General features: G+C 35.2%; 1 protein-coding gene across 3 annotated transcripts in view; it reads right to left on the bottom strand.

Moving 5' to 3' along the window:
- Positions 1–22,098, bottom strand: part of FZD3 (frizzled class receptor 3) — a 102,752-nt gene that overhangs the window by 64,803 nt on the left and 15,851 nt on the right. For all 3 annotated transcript variants that reach the window (XM_055300139.1, XM_055300137.1, XM_055300140.1), the window contains one exon: positions 2,178–2,374. In XM_055300139.1, the coding sequence (XP_055156114.1) occupies positions 2,178–2,374 (197 nt within the window). The remainder of the gene's footprint in view (positions 1–2,177; positions 2,375–22,098) is intronic.

Genomic DNA, 22,098 nt, shown 5'->3' with positions numbered 1-22,098 from the left:
GTCTGCCTCTCCCTCTCCCTCTATTCTCTCTCTGTTTCATAAATAAATAAATAAATAAATAAATAAATAAATAAATAAATAAATAAATAAATATCATTTTAAAAAAGGAACTGCTATGGTTGGCATCATTAAATATAAAGCATAAATAATTTGTAAGAAATGGGTTGAATCAATCCAGTTGGAAATCTGAACAAGTGCAACAGAAGGAATGAGTTGAAATTGCTAGCAAGAGTGTCATTTCAAGTGACAGACCACAAAGCTTAGTAAGTAAGGAAACAAATGAGATTAGGAAGAGAGTTATTAGGAGGCTATAAAAAACAAACAAACCCAAAGTCTAACCACTTCTATGAAGTTGAAGAAGTATAGGAGACACGTGAAAGAGATGTGGAAGAATGAAAGGTTGTTACGAAAGACTAGTTTGCCAGAATTTAAGGTTTCATAGTTACTTAGTGCTAGGCAATAAGTGAGGACATAAAATAGATTTAATCCCATCAAAATAAAGAAATAAAGATGAAAAAAAAAGAAATAAAGATGATAATGAGATTTCTATACTTGTATATAAGCTATCACTATAAAAAGACCACTAAATAATGGGAGTTAGCTACAAGAAACATAAAATAGAGTTACTGCCCAAGCAATTCTAGCTGTTGTTACAAACATCAAGAAATCAACAGACTTCTAAAAGAGGGATGTAAACATTACCATGTGTTAGGGGAGAAAGTAGATGGTTATATGGGACCAGATAAGAAAAACCATTTGAACAGTGAGAAATAGAGTGGACAAATAGGAGAAAGCAAAATGTCAGTAAACTGACTCTAAGAAAAAATTTTTTTAAAGATTTTATTTATTTATTAATGAGAGACACAGAAAGAGAGGCAGAGATATAGGCAGAGGGAGAGGCAGGCTCCACATAGGGAGCCCAATGTGGGATTTGATACTGGAACCCTGGGATCACAACCTGAGCCAAAGGCAGACACTCAACCAGTGAGCCACCCAGGTGTCCCAAAACTATTATGTTTTATTTCTGAAGTTCTTCCAACTGCCAAATGAGAATAGCACCTGCTTTTCACCTACCCCCAAGGGCTATTTTTAGAGGACAAAATTAATTTTAAACGTGAAGAAGAATGTTCACTGCAGCATTACTGATAACAGAGAACACCCAGAAATAATTTAAATGGCCATCAGTAGGAAATGGCTAAATAACACAGAATATTAATAGCTCATTATGTAGTAATTAAAAAGAATGAACCAAATCTACAGATATAAATACATTTTTAAAAATTCAATGTTGTTTATAGATATATATGTAGTAAGAATATAAAAACAAATATAAGAATGATTAACAACATGGTCAACATAATTATTACCTCATCTCTAGGGAGGAAAGAAGGGATTGAAATCAAGATGGATACCAAGGAAGGAACTTTCAACTCTCTCTGTATTATTTCTTAAAAAGAAAAAAAGTGACTAAAGCAAGTATCCCAAAATGTTAAGACTGGATGAAGCTAGACAATTGGCACATATGCATTTATCTTATTGTTCCTTATTCTAGAAATATTTCACAATACAAAAAGGTAAAAAAATACAGTATTACTATACACATTATAACTAACAATATTCTCTCATATAAATCTATAAGATTATCTAGTAAACATCCTCAAGTCTTTAGGAAATGCTTATAATCTATATACTGGAAGTGATCTGAAAAGTATCTCTCATTTTCTAATTCTGGTTTGTTAATACATGACAAAAAAAAAAGAGAACTACTTTAGTCATTAACACATTTAAATCATACAGATGTGTAACTTCCATTAAGTCATCATTAAAGACATTTAATGATGAGGTAATGAGTGATTATTTTCTTCTATTTTCTAATTGCATTGCTTATATAACCAGAAAAGAAATTTTTTGAGGAAGAAAAATCAACTCTATGTCTTCATTGTTTTTTAATTCTTTTAAAAATTTCTTCACACAAACGTTTTTCTCTTTTCCATGTTTTCATTTTGTGATTTCAAGTTTCTAAGGAAATGAACAATTTTGAGGTCATGAAACTGCTTTTCAAAATTAATGGTAATAAATACTTCAAAAAAGTTTTTCAAACTGATGAACTAGAAGACAATTTTAAACATACTATATAGCATTAAGCAATGATCCATGAAAATCTATGATTTTCGCACCTACTGCATTCCATATCTTCAGGCCAAGGAACACCAAACATCTCCATGAGCTCCGAGCACTCACTGTAAGCCCGCTGACACAGCCTACGACAAGGAAGTGTGACACGTCCATATTCCATACAAATAGGAGCATAGAGTGCACAAAGAAATGGCCGAAAATCCCGAGAACAATCCAGATTCACCATTGGGTGGAATGGCTAGGAAGAAGTTAAAATGGAATAATTAGAGAAAGAATTGTATACAAGTTAAAACTTCCTATATAGAATAATATTCTTTTTGTCCAGTTTAAAAATTTCTGAAGGCAACTTTTTGTTTTTTTGAAACAAAATCCTCTCAGCTATATCCCTAAAGCTTCTGAATTGGTTAAAACTGAGGTTTATTTCAGAACCTATATGTATATTTTAATTGTTAGAGGTGATATTAATGAAGAGACAGTGCTGAGAATCACATTGGGAAAAAGCCCATAAAAGATATGTTCCAAATGCTCAAAAAGTGATTACTGCTTGGTGACAGAATTTTAAGAGATTTAAATTTTCTTCTTCTTATGTATTTCGATTTCTACATTTTCTTCAACTAACAAGTATCAACAGGAGAGAGCAGACAAAATGCTAAAAGAGGAAAGGGAGTGGGGGTGGAGGAAGAGAAGTAGTTATACATAGCAGTAGTTATTTTGAGAGTGAGGGAGAGGGAAGGATCTCTCACATTTGTCTCATATTTTCTTGTCCTTGTTACATTAAAAAAATTTTTTAACTCTGATATCACATAATGTAAATAGGACACTGTAAGCTGATATTAAGAAAAACAAAAAGAAAAAACAGTGGTCCCAGACATAAAACCATGCTAAAATAATCATTAAAACCATAGAAACACATCAAATATCCCAATAAATATGCATCTGAGTTTTTGACTATCAAATACTTTTCCACTTTTTTTTTTAAGATTTTATTTATTTGCGACAGAGAGAGAGAGATGGGGGGGGGAGCATGAGCAGGGGAAAGGGCAGAGGGAGAGGAAGAAGCAGACTCCCCGCTGAGCAGGGAGCCCAACTCAGGGCTTGATTTCAGGACCCCGAGATCATAACCTTAGTTGAAGGCAGATGCTTAGCCCACTGAGCCACCTAGGTGCTCCTATTTTTCCACTTATTTATATAAGTTACAGAGTCATTGCTGATTTTGATCTGATAATAGATATTCTCACTACTAAGCCTTTCTACTGAATAAGAATCAATCAGTTTTTACATTGATATGTAGTATTTTCTTAAGGCCTCCTATACAAGATCCAGTCAGAAAACCAAGAGTCACTTAAACTGAGACATTAACTGTATAATAGATATGGTATTCAATATGTAACAATAAACTATATGTGACCATCACTCCCAAGAATGAAGGAGCAGCTTGTGTTAAAACAATGTTTCCATCAAGAACAATTTTAAAATATAGGAAAAAAGTTTTAAAATATCTATTTAAAGCTACTGAAGAACGGTTGAAGCAAAAGAACTGGAGGGACCAAGAATACAGAGAGCAGGGAAATACAGAAAGGTGGCCAGATAAGTGCCACTACTTTTCCAAGGAGGCATTTATTATATCTGAGCATGAGGCAAGAGGCTGAGAATCAGGCTTTGACTAGGCTGGTACTAGAAAACAGCACAGCTTTGGTGGTCTACAAGGCTACAGACAAAATTCAAAATGAAAGGAGTAAGATGTAGGTGAGAAGGGAAAGTGCCAAGGACTGAGTCTGACACAGCCAATTTTCCCTTCAAGATATCTGAAAATTCTGTAGGAGCTAAGAAACTAAGCAGAAAACTTCTGAAAGGGAGAGTGGAGATTTTGGCAGTTTTACCATGGAAACCTGGATTAAAGTTCAAGTCCTGCCAGGGGATGTGAACTAAGTAGACTCTCAGCTGGAAGCCTCTGAATGGCTACACTCCAGTTGCAGGGGCAAATCAAAGGAGGCAGCGACCTACCAAAACTGCAACCCAGCCTCAATTCAGACACTTCTGATGGAATTAAGGTGATCCACCATTTATCTGTTAATCAGAAGAAAGGGTGAACCTCTGTAGTAATATAGCATCATCTAGAACTTCACCATTTTGTAATGTCTAACATTCAACAAAAAATTACTGGACATTTCAAAAGACAGGACCATATGGGGTGCCTGGGTGGCTCAGTCAGTTAAGCAGTTGGCTTTGGCTCAGATCATGATCTTTGGGTCTTGGGATCAGTGAGCCCTGTGTGGGGCCCCCTACTCAGCAGGGAATCTCCTGCTTCTCCCTCTCCCTCTGCCCCTCCCCACCCTGCTTGTGTGCGTGCTCTCTCTCTCTCTCTCTCTCTCTCTCTCCTCTTGTGGCTTTCTCAAATTAATAAATAAAATCTTAAAAGAGAGAGAGAGAGAGAGAGAGAGAGAGAGAGGGCCATATGAGTAAAACCAAGGAAAAATATTATAGTGTTTTAGTGATCCAGCTATTGGACCTAATACACAAGACTGTATATAACTACGTCAAATATGTTCAAGAAAATAAAAATGAAGAATTTCAACCAGAAATTGAAATTATAGTATTACATTATATATATAAAATCTTTATTATATATATATGTATAGATATATAATCTATTATAAAAAGAATCAAGTGGAAATTTTATAACTGAAATATACGATCTGGAACTAAGAACTCATTGGATTTATCAGAAGACAGAATCGGCAAAATAGAAAACACAAGGCAATAGGAAATACCCAAACAGAAGCACACAGACCAAAAAATACTGAAAAATACATAAAAGAATATAACACACACGTAAAAGATGTGGAAAAGTCTAAGATATGCATAACTGTAATCTCAAAAGGGGAGGAGAAAGAGAATGGGCAAAGGCAATATATAAAAAGATAATGACTGAGAATTTTCCAAAACTAATTGAAGACAACAATATACAGATTCAAAATCTTCTGCAAACCCCAAGAAGGTTAAATATAAGAATATCACACCTAGGAAAATGTTATTTAAATTGTTGAAAACTGAAGAAAAATACCTAAAAAGCAGCCCCTGGGGAGGGCGGGGCAGACAGAGAAGACAACTTATCTTTAACAGAGCAACAGTTAACACTCAGAGCTGACTTCAGAAAACCATGAAACAACAGAATGACTTAAAGAACTAAGGGAAAGTAACTGCAAACTTACAAGTCTATAGCCAACAAAAATACCCTTCATAGGGTGCCAGGGTGGGTCAGTGGTTGAGTGTCTGCCTTTAGCTCAGGGTGTGATCCCATGGTCCAGGATTGAGTCCCGCATTGGGCTTCCCACAGGGAACCTGCTTCTCCCTTTGCCTATGTCTCTGCCTCTCTCTGTGTCTCTCATGAATAAATAAATAAAATCTTAAAAAAAAAATCCTTCATAAATGAAGGCAAAGACAAGACATTTTCAGACAGACAAAAAAATGGGAGAAAATTAGTCAGCAGGAAATCTACACTACAAGGAATACTTCAGAGTTCTTCTGACAAGAGGAACATGATCAAAGATGAAAACTCAAAAGTATTTAAAAGCAAGAAAAGGGGTGAATATGTGAAAAATATAAATGAATACTCTCTGTTCTGTTACAAAATAATGTCTTAAAATACATACAAAACACAGGTATATTAATATGCATAATAATAAAATGGAAAATATGGGAGGCCAGAAGAACATTAATGGGTAGAACATTAATGGCCAGAAGAACATAATGGGGTTAAAATAACGATTTTATTAGAGTATTGAGTATCAGAGTACATATCATAATTTCTAGGGTAAACAATAAAAGAATGCATAATGAAGTAAGTAAGAGGGAAATAATATAACACAAAAGAAGGCAAGACTGGAAAGAAAAAAATGCAAAACAGTTTGGACACACTGAAGTCAAATAGTAAGACAGTAAATATGAGCTCAAATACACCAATAATTGTATTAGATACACATGGACTAAAAACTCTAAGTAAAGGACTAAGAGTTTTGGACCAGGTAAAAACAAAAAAAAATGCTGTTTACAATATATTTTTTTAAAGATTTTATTTATTTGACAGAGGGAGAAAGAGAGCACATGCAGGGAGAGTGGCAGGCAGAGGGAGAGGGAGAAGCAGGCTCCCCGCTGAGCAGCCTGATATGGGAGCTTCATTCTAGAACCTCTGGGATCATAACCTGGGCTGAAGGCTGATGCTTAATTCACTGAGCCACTCAGGAGCCCCAAACACATTTTTCAACATAAAGAAACATGTTTAAAAAAATAGAAAGAAACAGGTTAAAAGTAGAGGAAAGGCAAGTTGTAATGCCAGAACCAACCAAAACAGAGTAGATTTTGATTAGAAGTATTCCCAGAGTTAAGGGCATTTCCTAAGAGAATAGAATCAATATATTAATACCAAAAAGCAAATCTAAACCTATATGTACCACTTAATACAGCTTCAAATTATTTTAATAAAAAACAGAAGACAAAACCAAAAGGGAAAATGTACAAACCCACACTGAGAGGAAAGATTGATACACCTCTCAGTAAGTGACGGAAGAGGAAGACAAAAATTCTGTAAGAATGCAAAAATCTAACCAAGCCAATTACAAATTTGATCTAAATAACATATTTATAATCATGATGCCCAACAATGACTGGATTGGGGCTCGTGGGTGGCTCAGTGGTTGAGTGTCTGCCTTTGGTTCGGGTCCTTGGATCGAGTCCAACTTTGGGCTTCCTGTGGGGAGCCTGCTTCTACCTCTGCCTACATCCCTGCCTCTCTCACTCTGTCGCTCATGAATAAATAAATAAAATCTTAAAAATAAAGAACTCAAACCCAATTGCTCAAAAATTTGTAAATTGGACAACAAAGTTCTAAATACCCATAATCACCAAAGGGAATCATAACTGAAATTTAAATTATATATATAATTATATAGGTTATATAATCTATATATAAAAGTAAATAAAGACAATAAAATATCAGCAAAAGCTGTACTCAGAGGAAATTTACAACCTGATATACACATATCAGAAAATAAGAAAGCCTAAAAACAATCAATGACATAAACTCCATCTCAAGAAGCTAGAAAAAGAGTGGCCAAACTTAGAGAAGGTACAGGCAATAATAATAACAACAATAACAACAACAACCAGCAATGTGAATTACCAATATCAAGAATGAAGGAGAGTAATGTAGATAACCATAAATAATAAATTTGACATGATGAAATGAACAAATGCCTTGGGGAAAAAAATCATAATTCACCAAAACTCATAAAAGAAAATCTATCCTCTATCTACAAAGAAACTTAATGCATTATTAGAAATGATTCCCCCTAAAGAAAACTCTAGGTTAAGATGGCTTCACTAGAAAAATTTGTCAAACGTCAAAGCAAAAAGTCACAGTAATCACACACAAACTCTTCCTAAAAAGGGGGAAAAAGGAACCTTTCCTAATTGATCTTATGAAATCACCCTCATTTTTATAATAAAACCTAAAAGGAACTAAGAAGGAAAATTATTCCTTATGATTATAGATATAAAAATCATGTCCCAGGGATCCCTAGGTGGCTCAGTTTAGCACCTGCCTTTGGGCCAGGGCGTGGTCCTGGAGTCCTGGGATCCAGTCCCGTGTTGAGCTCCTGGCATGGAGCCTGCTTCTCCCTCTGCCTGTCTCTGACTCTCTATCATGAATATATAAATAAAAAAATCTTTAAAAAAAAATCATGTCCCAATGTCAGTAAATTAATCCAGAATATGTAAAAAAAAATAATAAGGGCGCCTGGGTGGCTCAGTTGGTTAAAGCATCTGCCTTCGGCTCAGAGTCATGATCTAGAGTCCTGGGATCAGGCCCCTACATCAGGCTCCCTGCTCAGCAGGGAGCCTGCTTTTCCCTCTCCCTCTACCTGCTGCTCCCCCTGCTTATGCTCTCTCTCTCTCTGATTGATTGATTGATTGATAAATAAATAAATAAATAAATAAATAAATAAAATCTTAAAGCTCACCAAGTGAACTTTTTTCCTAAGGATACACCACTGATTAACATCTGAAAAACCTGTTAATGTAATTAATAGCATTAATAGAAAAATGGGGGAATCACATGATCCATTAATAATATAGATGTAGTAAGAGTATTAGATGAAATTCAACACTCATTTATGATGAAGACTCTTTGCAGAATAAGATGAAATTTCCTCAAATCTTAGGGAGAGTACATACATCAAATTACAGCAAACCTCATACTTGGTGGTAAATTCCTGAAAGCTTCCCAAGATCAAAGATGAGGCAAAAATATCTCTTATCACCATCTTATTGTATTTAAAGTCCTCATTAGGACAGTATGAAAAGAAAAAGAAAAAAAATGTAAAAGAATTAGAAGGAAAGAAATATAAAAATTAAAGGTGGATCAGATAGAAACTATCATTATTCATATATGACTAGTGTTCCAGTTACCAAACTTCTACCTATCAGTTCCAAATTCACCCTTCAATATCAGCTGAATGATGATAATAGATGGGATTCATTTCACCACTTCTCCTTTACATTAAACATGAATTTAAATTTTCTCAATAAAGAATGTTGGAGGAATACTGCAGAACAAAGAGGCTTCCTTGTTGGTTGTGGTTGCTGCACAGTCAGGCAGCAGTGGAAATGTAAAGAAACCTATGGTGCTCTGTCCCACCATGTACCCAGAAAGGTCTCTGAGTAGCCTCACAATCACTGTGTAGCCTGTTGACCCCCTTCCTGCAGCCCTTCCAATAAAGACACTGCATGCTCAAGGCCTCCTACCTGTAGCAGTGCTCTGACTCCCTCTTCTTGCTGAATCATCAGCTAACTTTTCCCCATGACCTTAAGACTTGCTTCCTGCTTGCCCAGCAACTGTGGACCAGCTCTGGCCCAACTAACCCAGTGAATTTCTCTGCCACCCACTGAGCAGCAACTATATCATCTATAATTAAAGTCTGAGCCTTGGGGTCTGGTAGTCCCTTCCAAGATTGTCCCTCTGCCCCAGAGAACCCTGTTGAGCTATCTTATACTCTCCTATTCTACTTATTCTTTATATTATTCTTCCCTTGTTTAAATCATTGAGTGCTTCCGTCTTCTAACAGAATTAGACAATAAAACCTGTTACAAAGAAAATCCAAGATAATCTACAAACCATTAGAATAAATGAATTTATTACAAACACTTTATACAAAAATCAATTGAGATAAAAGTCATATTTCTACATTCCAGGAATATATTAAAAAGGAAATTTTAAAAAATCACCAATAGAAAAGGAAACTAAGAAAAAAATCCATTTTTAAGAGCATCAAAAAGAAAGTATAGCATCCTATACTTAAGAAGAAAGTTAACCAGTGTGGTACAAGACAGAAAACTATAAAGTGTTACTGAAAGAAACTGAAGAAGACCTAATAAATAGACATCCTGTATTCATGGATTAAATGATAATGCTGTTAAGATGGTGATACTCCGGGCAGCCCCAGTGGCGCAGTGGTTTAGTGCTGCCTGCAGCCCAGGGTGTGATCCTGGAGACCCAGGATTGAGTCCCATGTCGGGCTCCCTGCATGGAGCCTGCTTCTCCCTCTGCCTGTGACTCTGCCTGTCTCTCTCTCTCTATGAATAAATAAAATCTTAAAAAAAAAAAAAAAGGATGGTGATACTCCCTAATATGATCTACAGATTCAATCTAATCCCTTCAGAAATCCCAACTGCCTTTTTTTTTTTGCAGAAATGGAAAAGCTGATCCCAAAATTCATATGGAATTGCAAGAGTGTCTGAACTGATCAAAACCACCTTGAATAAAAAAGAACAAAATTGGACTACTCATACTTTCCAATTTCAAAACTTAATACAAGCTATAGTAATCAAAACACTCTGGTACTTGCATAAGTCTAAACATGCAAAAGAATAAAGCTGGAGACCCTTGCATTATACCACATACAAAAATTAACTAAAAATGGATAAACATCTACATTTAAGAGCTAAATCTATAGAACTTGTAGAAGAAAACAGAGGTAATCTTCATGATCTTGGATGGCAATGGTTTTAGATTTGACAATAAAAGCACAAGTACAAAAGAAAAAACAGACATATTAGACTTCATCAAAATAAAATGCTTCATGTATCTAAGGACATTATCAGGAGAGTACATAGACAATCCACAAACTGGAAAAAAATATTTATAAAACACATCTGGTAAGTGTCTAGTGTACAGAAAACAAAAAACTCCCACAACTCAATTTTTTGAACAAAAAAACTTCAACAGACATTTCTCCAAAGAAGTTATACCATGGCTAATAAACACATAAAAAGATGTTCAATGTCACTGATCATTAGGGAAATACAAATCAAAACCACAATGAGATACTATATTACACCCACTAAGATAGCTGTGATCTAAAAAACAGAAAATAAAAAACAAACAAACAAACAAACAGAAAATTACAAGTGTTGAGAAGGATGTGAAGAAATCAGAACCCTTATGTGTTGCTATGGTAATGTAAATCATGTGAACCACTACAGAAAAAAATTTGGTGATTCCTTAAGAAGTTAAACAGAAGGGCACCTGGGTGGCTCAGTCAGTTAACTGTCTGCCTTGGGCTCAAGTCATAAACCAGGGATCCCCAGTCTGACTCCCTGCTCAGTGGAGAGCCTGCTTCTCCATTTCCTCCCGGCTCATGCTCTCCTTTCTCACTATCTCTGTCTCTCTCTCTAAAATAAATAAAATCCTAAAAAAAAAAAAAAGTTAAACATAAATTATCATATGATCCAGCAATTCCAGTCCTAAGTATATTATTTTTTTCTAAGTATATTAATTATTAAATGATATTCAATATAAGTTAAAAGTAAAAATAAATTAAAAATGGTATTCAAGGCAAAACTTTTCTTTTTTTAAAGATTTTATTTATTTATTCATGAGAGACACACACACACACAGAGAAAGGCAAAGATATAGGCAGAGGGAGAAGCAGGTTCCATGCAGGGAGCCCTATGGGGGACTCGATCCTGGGACTCCAGGATCATGCCCTGAGCTGAAGGCAGACGCTTAACCACTGAGCCGCCCAGGCATCCCCAAGGCAAAACTTGTATATGAATTTTCACAGCAGAACAGCATTATTCATAATAGCCCAGAGAACAAAATAAAGCAAAGGGAAGGAAATAATAAATTAGAAAAATCAATGAAATTGAAAACAGAAAATAGAGAGAAATTCTCAAATAAGAGCTGGTTCTTTGAAACTACCAATAAAATTGGTAAGGGTCTGAAAAGACAATTAAAGAAAAAGGAAAAGCACAAATTACCAATATCAAGAATAAAAGAGAAGATGTCACTGAGGCTCTGTAGGCATTAAAAAAAAGACAATAAGGGAATATTACAAACAACTCTATGCACATAAACTAGGTGCCTTAGAAGAAGTAGACAAATTCCTCAAAGCTACACTACAAAAACTCCCAAAATTAAAGTGATAATCTGAAGAAACCTGTAACTACTAAGAATTTGAATTTGTGGTTAAAAACATCCAGAAAAAGAAATGTCCAAGTCAGATGGTTTCCTGGATAAAATCTAACAATATTTAAAGAATAATTAACACCAATTCTACACAATCTCTTCAAGAAAACAGCAAAGAAGAGAACATATTCCAACTAATTCTACAAAGCAAGAGGTGCTTAATATTAAAATCAAATAAAGATAATACAAAAGAATATAGATATATCAGACTTCATCAAAATAGAATGCTTTCATATATCTACAAACCAATATTCCTCAGAAACAAAATGTAAAGTCCTTAACAAAGTAACAGCAAAGCAAATCCAAAAATATAAATATTCTATACCACAACCTAGTAGCATTTGCTCTAGAAATTCACAGCTGGTTCAATATTCAAAAATCAATTAATGAAATCCCAAATTAACAGGCTAACAGAAAAATACATTATCATGCCAAATGATGAAGAGGAAGCCCTCGTGATTTTAAGTTTTCAACAAACTAGAAACAGAGGGTAACTTCCTTAACTTGATAAAGAGCATCTACAAACATCTTATAGCTATCATAATTAATGGTGAAACATAGTTGCTTACCCCTAAGATTAGAAATAAGGGAAGGATGTCTGTTCTTACCACTCCTTTTTTTTTTTTTAAGTTTTATGTATTTATTCACAAGAGACAGAGAGGCAGAGACATAGACAGAGGCAGAAGCGGGCCCCTCACAGGGAGCCCAATGCAGGATTTGATCCTTAGCCCCAGGGTCATACCCTGAGCCAAAGGCAGATCCTCAACCACTGACCCAGGTGTCCCTGCTCTTACCACTATTATGCAATATGGTAATGGAAATCCTGCCAACCCAATAAAGCAAGAAAAGGGGGGAAAAGGTATAGATGTAAGAAAAAGAAATAAAACTGTTCCTATTTGCAGTTAACATTAACATCTACATAGAAAATCCCAAGGCATCTACAAAGAATAGCTCCTTGAACTAGTGAGTTCAGCAAGGTTGCAAGACATAAGAAAAACATACAAAAAAAAAACCAATTCTTTTTTTTTTAATTTATTTGTCCTTTTTGAGAGACTAAGGGAGAGAGAACACACATGAGCTATGGGGAAGGGCAGATGGAAAGAATCCCAAGCAGACTCCCCACTAAGCACAGAGCCAGTTGTGGAGCTTGATCCCACGACTGGGAGATCACAACCTGAACCAAAAACAAGAGTCAGATGCTTAACCGACCGAGGCATGCAGGCGCCCCTAACTAGGGTGTTTTCTTTTTTTAAGATTCTATTTATTTATTTGAGAGACAGAGAGCACAAGCAGGGGGAGGGGCAGAGGGAGAGAGAGAAGCAGACTCACCACTGGGAGCCACATGCAGGGCTCAATCCCAGGACCCCAAGATCACGATCTAAGCCAAAATCAGACTCTCAAATGACTGAGCGACTCAGGCACCCCGGACTAATTCTACTTCTATGTAAAATTGCATTCTAAATATAAAAAGCATAAGAAAACTAAAGCAATACTTACAACCACTAAAAAAAAAAAAAAGAAAGAAAAAAGAAACACCTAGGTATAAATTTGACAAAACAGGTTTAGAACCTGTACCCAGAAAAATATAAAATGATGACAAAATAAAAGAAGGAATATAAATAAATGAACAAACACACAATGTATTAGTTTGCTAGAAGTACTGTAACAAAGTACCATAAACTGAGGAGCTTAACCAACAGAAATTCACTGTTTCACATTTATGGAAGCTAGAAGTCTGAGATCAAGATGTTGGCAGAACCATGTATGTTCCCTCTGAAGGTGCAAGAGAAGGATCTGCTCCTGGTCTCTCTCCTAGTTTCTGGCAGTTCCTTGGATTGTGATAGCATAAATCCCATCTTCACATTGCATTCTCCCTGTGCCTCTTCACGGGATCTTCCCTCTAGTATGTCTGTGTCCAAATTTCCCTTTTCTTTCTTTTTTAAGATTTTATGTATTAAAGTGAGCCAGAGAGCGAAAGAGACAAAAAGCATAAACAGGAAGAGGGGCAGAAAGGGAGAAACACTTAAAAAAAAAAAAAAAAAAAGGGAGCAGCCCTGGTGGCGCGGCGGTTTAGCAACGCCTGCAGCCTGGAGTTTAATTCTCAAGACCCAGGATCGAGTACCACGTCGGGCTCCCTGCATGGAGCCTGCTTCTCCCTCTGCCTGTGTCTATGCATCTCTCTCTCTCTCTCTCTCTCTCTCTCTCTCTCTCTCTCTCTGTGTCTCTCATGAATAAATAAATAAAATCTTTAAAAAAAAGAAAGAAAAAAGAAAGGGAGAAACAGTCTCCCCACTGAGCAGGGCAACTTGACATGAGGATCGATCCCAGCACCTTGGGACCATGACCCGAACCTGACCCAAACCGAAAAGCAGATGCTTAAACGACTGAGCCACCCAGGTGCCCCTAAATTTCCCTTTCGCTAAGGACACCAGTCATGTTGAATTAGGGCTCCTCCCCACTCCAGTATGAGCTCATCTTTACTAATTACATTTGTAATGATCCTATTTCCAAATACGGTCACATTTTGCGGTACTAGGGGTTAGAAGTTCAACATATGCATTTTAGGGCAACTCAATTCAACCCATAACAACACTATTTCTGGGTTGAAGATTCAACAGTAAAGATGCCAATTCTCCCCTAAATGATTTCAGATTTAATGAAATTTGTACCAAACTCAGCATGACTTTTAGTAAAGATGAGTTTATTCTAAAATTATATGAAAAGAAACCCCCAAAAGAATAGACTTTGAAAAAAAAAAGTGTGAAGAATCATGCTATCCAATTCTAAGACTTACTATACAGCTAACAGTAATCAAGACAGTGCAATATCAGTGGAGACACAGATACAAAAGATCAATAGAATGTAACAGAGAACCTAGAATTAAACCTATACAAGGATGGACAATGGATTTCTGAAAAAGGAGCAAAAGCAATTCAATGGTGAAAGTATAGTTTTTTCAACAAATGGTGCTAGAAGAAGTGGATATTTAAAGATAAGAAAATGAACCAAGAGAACCAAACAAGAAAAAAATCTTCCAGACTAAGAATTAGGTGAATTTCTTAGAAATTACACCAAAGGAAAAAAAAACCTGGAAGTTTTAGACTTACTTAAAATTTAGAACTTCTGTTCTCTTTAAGACCTTGTTAAAAGGTAAAGACACACTACAGAGTAGGATAAACTATTTGTAAACCATATATCCAACAACGGATTTGTAACCAGACTATATATAGAACTCTAACAACACAAAAATAAGAAACAATTCAATTGCAATATGAACAAAAGACATAACAGATATTTTACCAAAAAGGACATATGAATGGCAAATAAGCATATGAAAAGATGTTCAATATCATTAGCTATAAGGGAAATGCAAATTAAAACCACATGAGGTATTGTTATATATGTATCAGAAAAACTGAAATTAAAAAATTATGATAATACTAACTGGTAGTGAGAATGTAGAGAAAGCAAATCTCACCTACATTGCTGGTGAGAATGTAAAATGGTACAACCACTAGGGAAAATGGCAGTTTCTTAAAATTCCAAACATATGCTTATCAAATGACACAGCAATCACACTCCTGGGCATTTATCCCTCCAAAATAAAAATTTATGTCTGCACAAAAACCTGTACATCAATGTTCATAGCAGCTTTATTTGTAATAGCAAAGAGCTGAAACAACCTAAATGTTTTTCAATGGGTGGCTGATTAAACAAAATGTGGTATAACTGTATAACAAAATATTCAGAAATTGAAAACAGTATCTATTAATACACAGAACTTGTATAGATCTCAAACCGAATTATGCTAAGTGAAAAAAACTCAAAAGACTACATACTGTATGATTCCATTTATATAAAATTCTTGAAATGACAAAATTATGGATAAGAGAACAAAGTGGTAGTTGCTTAGTATTGGGAAAAGAAAGGAGGTAGAAAGGAAACATAAGGGAATCCCATAGTGGTGATAAAACAGTTCTTTAATTGTAGAAGTGGCTATACACATCTATATATGTGATAAAATTGCAAAGACTAGGAGCGCATATGGTTGGCTCAGTTGGTGGAGCATGTGACTCTTGATCTAGGGGTTGTGAGCTGAAGCACCACTTTGGGCATAGAGCTTATTGAAAAAGAACTGCAAAGACTACACACACAGATATATGCATATACACAGACAAAATGAGTACATGTAAAAACTGGTGAAATATGATAAGTTCTATAGATAGTACCAAAGTTAACTTCCTAGTTTTGATGCTGTATGACAGTTATATAAGATACAAAGACTGGGGGTTGAAGGTGGGAGCTAGGTAGGGTACACAGAATTTCTCTGTACTCTTTTTGCAACTTTCCATGAGTTTCTAATTATTTTTAAATTAAAAGTTAAAAACGTTATTATATTCACATCTTGATGTATGTATATACATCTCATACAAACACACGTATGTCTTTACTTATTTGAGACAGAGCACTCAAGCATGAGCATGGGGAGGAGCAGACTCCCTGCTGAGCACGGAGCCCAACGTGGAGTTTGGTTCCAGGACCCTGAGATCATGACCTGAGCCAAAGGCAGACACTTAACCAACTGAGCCACCCAAGCACCCTTATTTTTATGTATGTCTTAAGTCTCAAAACTTGCTTGGTACTTAGCAACAAATAAAATATCAACTAATTTGATATTATGTTACTATGTTAGTAAAACCTCCATCTGTGAATTACTGATGAATTATAAAACTGATTTAAGTGATTATTTTGTGCTGCCTGCAATAAGCCTAAAGCTGTAAGTTTATGCTCCTGCCATTTATTAGCTGTAAGTACTCTCTGCTGTGTATCTCAGCTAGCATTTACTGACAGTAAAGTGGCAGTAAATTAAGTGCCTTACACATATTATCTCATTTAATCTTCTTGATACTCCAATAAGGTACTATAATTATTAATCACATTTTATAATACATATGAAGAAAATGAGACCTGAAATTAAGTAACTTGCCCAAGATCACAGAGCTACAAAGACAGACCCAAGAGTCAAGACCCTGGCATTCCTATCTAGAGCCCCTGAATTTAAGCAATTTGTTCTACATCTCTCAACTTCAGTTTTCTCCTCTGTAAGATGGTTTTAATAACATATAAATAATAGTATATAAAATAGCATACAGAACCCAGTAAAGCTTAAAAGGGGATTAGGAAAGAGCTGCAAGTTAACAGAGCTATAGCTGTCCTTCCTAGATGGTGGGCCTAAGGAACCCGGCTAAATTTGAATTCCCTTATCACTAACAAGTGAAAGTCAATTGGAATGATGTGATTAAAAAGCAAAACAGAACATGGATAATATCATAATCATTATGCTGCGTGAAGGAAACCAGACATAAAAAAGTAGATAACATATGATTACATGTATATAAAACTCTAGAAAATGAAAACTAATCCAGTGACAGAAAACAGGTTGTGGCTTGGAGCAGAGAGTGAAGAGGGAGGGTAGACTACAAAGGCACACAAGAAAGCTTCTGGGGTAATGGAAATGTTCTATATTTTGATTGTATTAATGGTTTCATGGACATACACATTTGTCAAAACACTGAACATTTCAAATGGGTCGTTTGCTGTACACTAATTATACCTCAATAAAGCAGTTATATAAAAACAAAAATACTAATATTTTTCAAATGAGCAAATTGCTTTAACAATTTTTTAACCTAAGCAAAATCAAAATTAAATGAGGTAGTCTGCATATGGTAAAGTTGAGAAATATTAGATTAGGAATACTATTAAAGCTTTATCAAATAGAAAAACAATTTAGCTGATTAATTTTTTAAAGATTTCTACTGCATACCTCCTTAAACAGTAATACTTTTTGTTCACTAAATCAAGACCAGGGTATAGAAGTTTACAAACTGAAAAGTAACTTTCCTAAAATTAAATTTCTGGTTTCTATAACAAAGGTGCACTACACGGAACCTTCCATTCTTTGTTCAAATTCAAATCAACCAAGCCTTTGTGCTCCCATTCTCTTTCTTCTTTCAAATTTCCATTCCTGTTACCATAGGAACCTGCTAGCTGACAAGCCTTCAAGCACAGCAACAGCCCAAGCTTAGCAAGGGGTATGAAAAGGGGACAGAGTCAAAGGCCAAATTTTGACTCATGAGAATCAGAATTCCGATCTTTGTCACTCTACAAAGTGTCTGGTAACCATAGAAACTGTATCCTACTGCGTTCGGGAATATTTGACTAAATTCACTAAAAGCGAAACCAAATGTGGAATGGCCCTGGAAACTCAAAAAATGGTACTCATTTTATTTCAGATCCAAACTAGAATAAGAAGTTATTCAATAACAACTTTTCAGAATAATTCAAGTGATTTAAAATTAGATCTTTAAAAAACTCCTTTTCTGTAAAAATAAATTCTCATAGGAAAAGAGATCTAAAACTTTAAGAATTATTTTGTATTAAAAAATTCTAGGTTTGAAAAATACCTTTAATCCTACAGATTTTTTTCTTTTGCAAATCTTAATTTTAAAAAATGCCTTGAGGACAGTGTACTAAATACTTTTCAACAGTATTTCAGTAAGTTGGTTTATAGAAATTTGCCATTATTAGAGGAACAGATTTATATTCTTAAGTCAAAGGGGAATTCCCAGAAGAGCCCATAAATTTGACCTTTAAGGAAGTAAATTTTAATATTTCAAATACCATGAACAGTTCTGAACTATGATCGCTCTCAAAAGATAAAACCTGATGATCAAAATTCTATCACACTTCATAATTTAATTGAAAATAAGTATTTTAAAGGTATTACTTTAAAGTGATTTGTCACACAAGAAAATCAAAGAAAAAACTTAAAATACTATTTTTTCCTTAAAGTCAGAAATAACTAAATGCTATTAATTCTCCAATACCTGTACGTACATTTTTCAATTTACAAGATTCTTAATTCCTGACTTCTTAAGCCGTTTCACTAGATTGTTGTTTGTTTCAAGCATACCATCTAAACAGTAAACTAACAAAAGACAATAAGAGAAGCAAATATGATAATGCATGTATTCTGAAGATAAAAACCATGAATTGCAGTCAAATTCATTTTCTAAAAGGCCTATCCACAAAATGTTAATAATTACTACCATATAGGAGTATATTACACTATTCTCTCACCAAAAAAAAACAAAAAGAAACCCTGTCTTTCATTCAAATACCATCTACAACTGATTCCTTCCACAGAAGATTCTCTCTTTCAAATCCCCTTAGCACTTTATGCCTTCTTTTGGCCAAGTTCTTCTTGTGTTTCACTCATTCAATCAAAATATATTTAATATATACTAACTCCTGGGCACTGTAACTGAGAACTAAACAAAAAAGAACTGTTGGGGTTATTAAAAATAAAGTTTCTTCACTAATTTTACTATTTTAAAAGCATAATATGATTCTTAGAGAAAAATTTAAGAATATAAACATTAAATAAGACACAGAAAACACAAATAAATTGTGCTAATTCAGGAAAACCACTGTTGGCCTTGGTGAAAATCCTTCCAGATCACTTACTCTGCATAAACACACACACACACACACACACACACACACACATATTTTTTAAGAAAAATGGGATGATACCACATATAATGATATCCACTCCTATCTCCTTTTTCCTACATAACGTAGGAAAAGTACAACCATCAGAATTTTGACAAAGATCAAGAACAGAATGAGGTATAAGGAACATTAAAGGCCTAGAGATGAGAAAGACAGGTTGCTCTTTTCCTTTACTTAATTACAACACTTACAAGTACAAACACATGATGCCCAAAGCTCTGAGTCACTTTGATTAGCTGCTCCCCACCTCTCAAAAGGCAAAGTAAAATACTAGTGTTCACAGTTATATGGTACCCTTGGGATTGGGATTACCATCCCCATCAAGCGCCTTCTATTTACAACGGCAGATTAAGTGTTTAGACCAAGACTACTATAATCTCTTAAAAGACTTTGTAGGGGATGCCTGGGTGGCTCAGTGGTTTAGCGCCTGCCTCGGCCCAGGGCATGATCCTGGAGTTCTGGGATCAAGTCCCACATCGGGCTCCCTGCATGGAGCCTGCTTCTCCCTCTGCCTGTATCTCTGCCTCTCTGTCTCTCATGAATAAATAAATAAATAATCTTAAAAAAAAAAAGACTTTGTAAAGTTCGTTAATTAATTCAAGCATTTTATTTTTTAGCAATTTATTTAGTAGTTCCTATTGTGAGTCACTGTGTGGGGTGCTGGACATACGAAGATGAAGAAGGACAAGCTCTGATTTCAAAAGCAAAAGACAGAAACAACCCAAATGTTCATCAATAGGAAAACTGAATGAAAAAAAATGAGGATAACTTAATACCCACTAGGATGACTATTATAACAAAAACAAAACCAGAAAATAACAAGTGCTGGCAAGGATGTGGAGAAATTGGAACCTCTGTGGCACTGCTGATGGGAATGTAAAATGGAAGCAGCTGCTATGGAAAACAGTATCGCGGTTCCTCAAAAAGTTAAATATAGAATTATCATATGTCTCAGTAATTCCTCTTCTGGGTATATAGCCCCAAAAATTGAAAGGAGGGACTCAAACAGGTATTTTACACCCATGTTAATAGCAGCATTATTCATAACAGCCAAAAGGTAGAAGCAACTCAAGTGTTTGATGGATGAGTGGATAAACAAAATGTGGTATACACATACAATGAAGTACCATTTGGCTTTAAACAGAAAGGAAATTCTGGCATTTGCTACATGGATGAACCTTGAAGACATTATGTTAAGTGAAATAAGCCAGTCACCAAAGGACAAATATTGTATGGTTCCTCATATTAGGTACCTAGCATAACTAAATTCAGAGCGAAAGAAGAATGGTGGTTGCCAGGGGCTTGGAGGAGGGGAAAACGGGGAATTATTGTTTACTTCGTACAGAGTTTCAGTTTTGTTAAATTAAAAAGTGCTAGAGATGAATAGAGATGATAACTGTATAACAAGATGAATATACTTCATATCACCAAGCTGTATACCTGAAGTTGGAAGGGTTGGAATGGTGAACTTTGTATGTATTTTTACCAGTTCAAAAAAACATTTTAATAACCAGTATCTATAAATACTACTATGGAATATCCATGATATATTGTTAAATGAAACAAGATAGAAAAGACAAATATGACACTATTATCAAAGAAAGGCAAAAGAATATACATGAACAAATATTGAACATCTTATATAAATATTAAATTATACTTAAAATATTGTAATAGAAAAATAAACAAAACTCTTTCAATGACATTTAAGAGGAAAGAAAGAACAAGATAGAGTGGGAAAGGTCCAGAAACTAGATTTTTCTGAATGAATCTTGTTCTGTATATATAGTTTTGTTTTTTTTTTTTTTTTTTAAGATTTTATTTATTCATGAGAGACAGCAGCAGAGACATAGGCAGAGGGAGAAGCAGGCTTCATACAGGGAGCCTGATGTGGGACTCGATGAGCCAAAGGCAGACACTCAACAGCTGAGTCATCCAGGCGTCCCTGTATATACAGTTTTGTTTTTTTTTTTAAGATCTTATTTATTTATTCATTCATGAGAGACAGCGAGAGAGAGGCAGAGGCACAGGGAGAGGGAGAAGCAGGCTCCATGCAGGGAGCCCGACATGGAACTCAATACTCAATACTCTCAGGATCACACCCTGGGCTCCAGGCGGCGCTAAACTGCTGCACCACATGGGCTGGCCTATATACAGTTTTTTGTTTGTTTGTTTTAATTTTTTTTTCCCCTGTATACAGTTTTAAAACACAATTATAAAGAAGGAAAGTCTGGGGACCCCTAGGTGGCTCAGCAATTGAACAGCTGCCTTCAGCTCAAAGCCTGATCCCAGGGTCCTGGGATCAAGTCCCCACATTAGGCTCTTCGCAGGGAGCCTGCATTGCCATCTGCCTATGTCTCTGCCTCTCTCCCTCTGTTTCTCATGAATAAGTAAAGTCCTTAAGAAAGAAAGAAACTTTAAAAAAAATTTTAAAGTCATTTCTCAATAAATGAAACATATGAATCTAAATGTGTATTGAGTTTAACCACACAGAGAAGTATTTAACTTTAAAACACAGTAATTTGCCAGTATATCTTTGGTGAGTTACATGCCTAAAGACAAAAAGAAGTACAAAACAAACAAACTGCTTCCAGTAATCATATTGTTAGTAATAATTGTTCTTATATAATGTATGTGTATCATAAAGCTTCAATATAAGAAAAAAGAAAAAATAAGATTTTATAATGTTAAAAACTCTGCAATATTATTTGAATTCAAAGTATCAGTATAAACTTATGATGTACTTTCTTTAAAAAAAAGTTTCAGGGCAGCCGGGTTGGCTCAGCAGTTTAGCACCGCCTCAACCCAGGATCGAGTCCCACATCAGGCACCCTGCATGGAGCCTGCTTCTCCCTCTGCCT

This window comes from Nyctereutes procyonoides, unplaced genomic scaffold (genome assembly GCF_905146905.1).
Source record: "Nyctereutes procyonoides isolate TBG_1078 unplaced genomic scaffold, NYPRO_anot_genome, whole genome shotgun sequence".
NCBI classification, from domain to species: domain Eukaryota; kingdom Metazoa; phylum Chordata; class Mammalia; order Carnivora; family Canidae; genus Nyctereutes; species Nyctereutes procyonoides.
The sequence above is the reverse complement of the archived record's forward strand: the minus strand, read 5'-3'. Positions and strand labels throughout refer to the sequence as shown.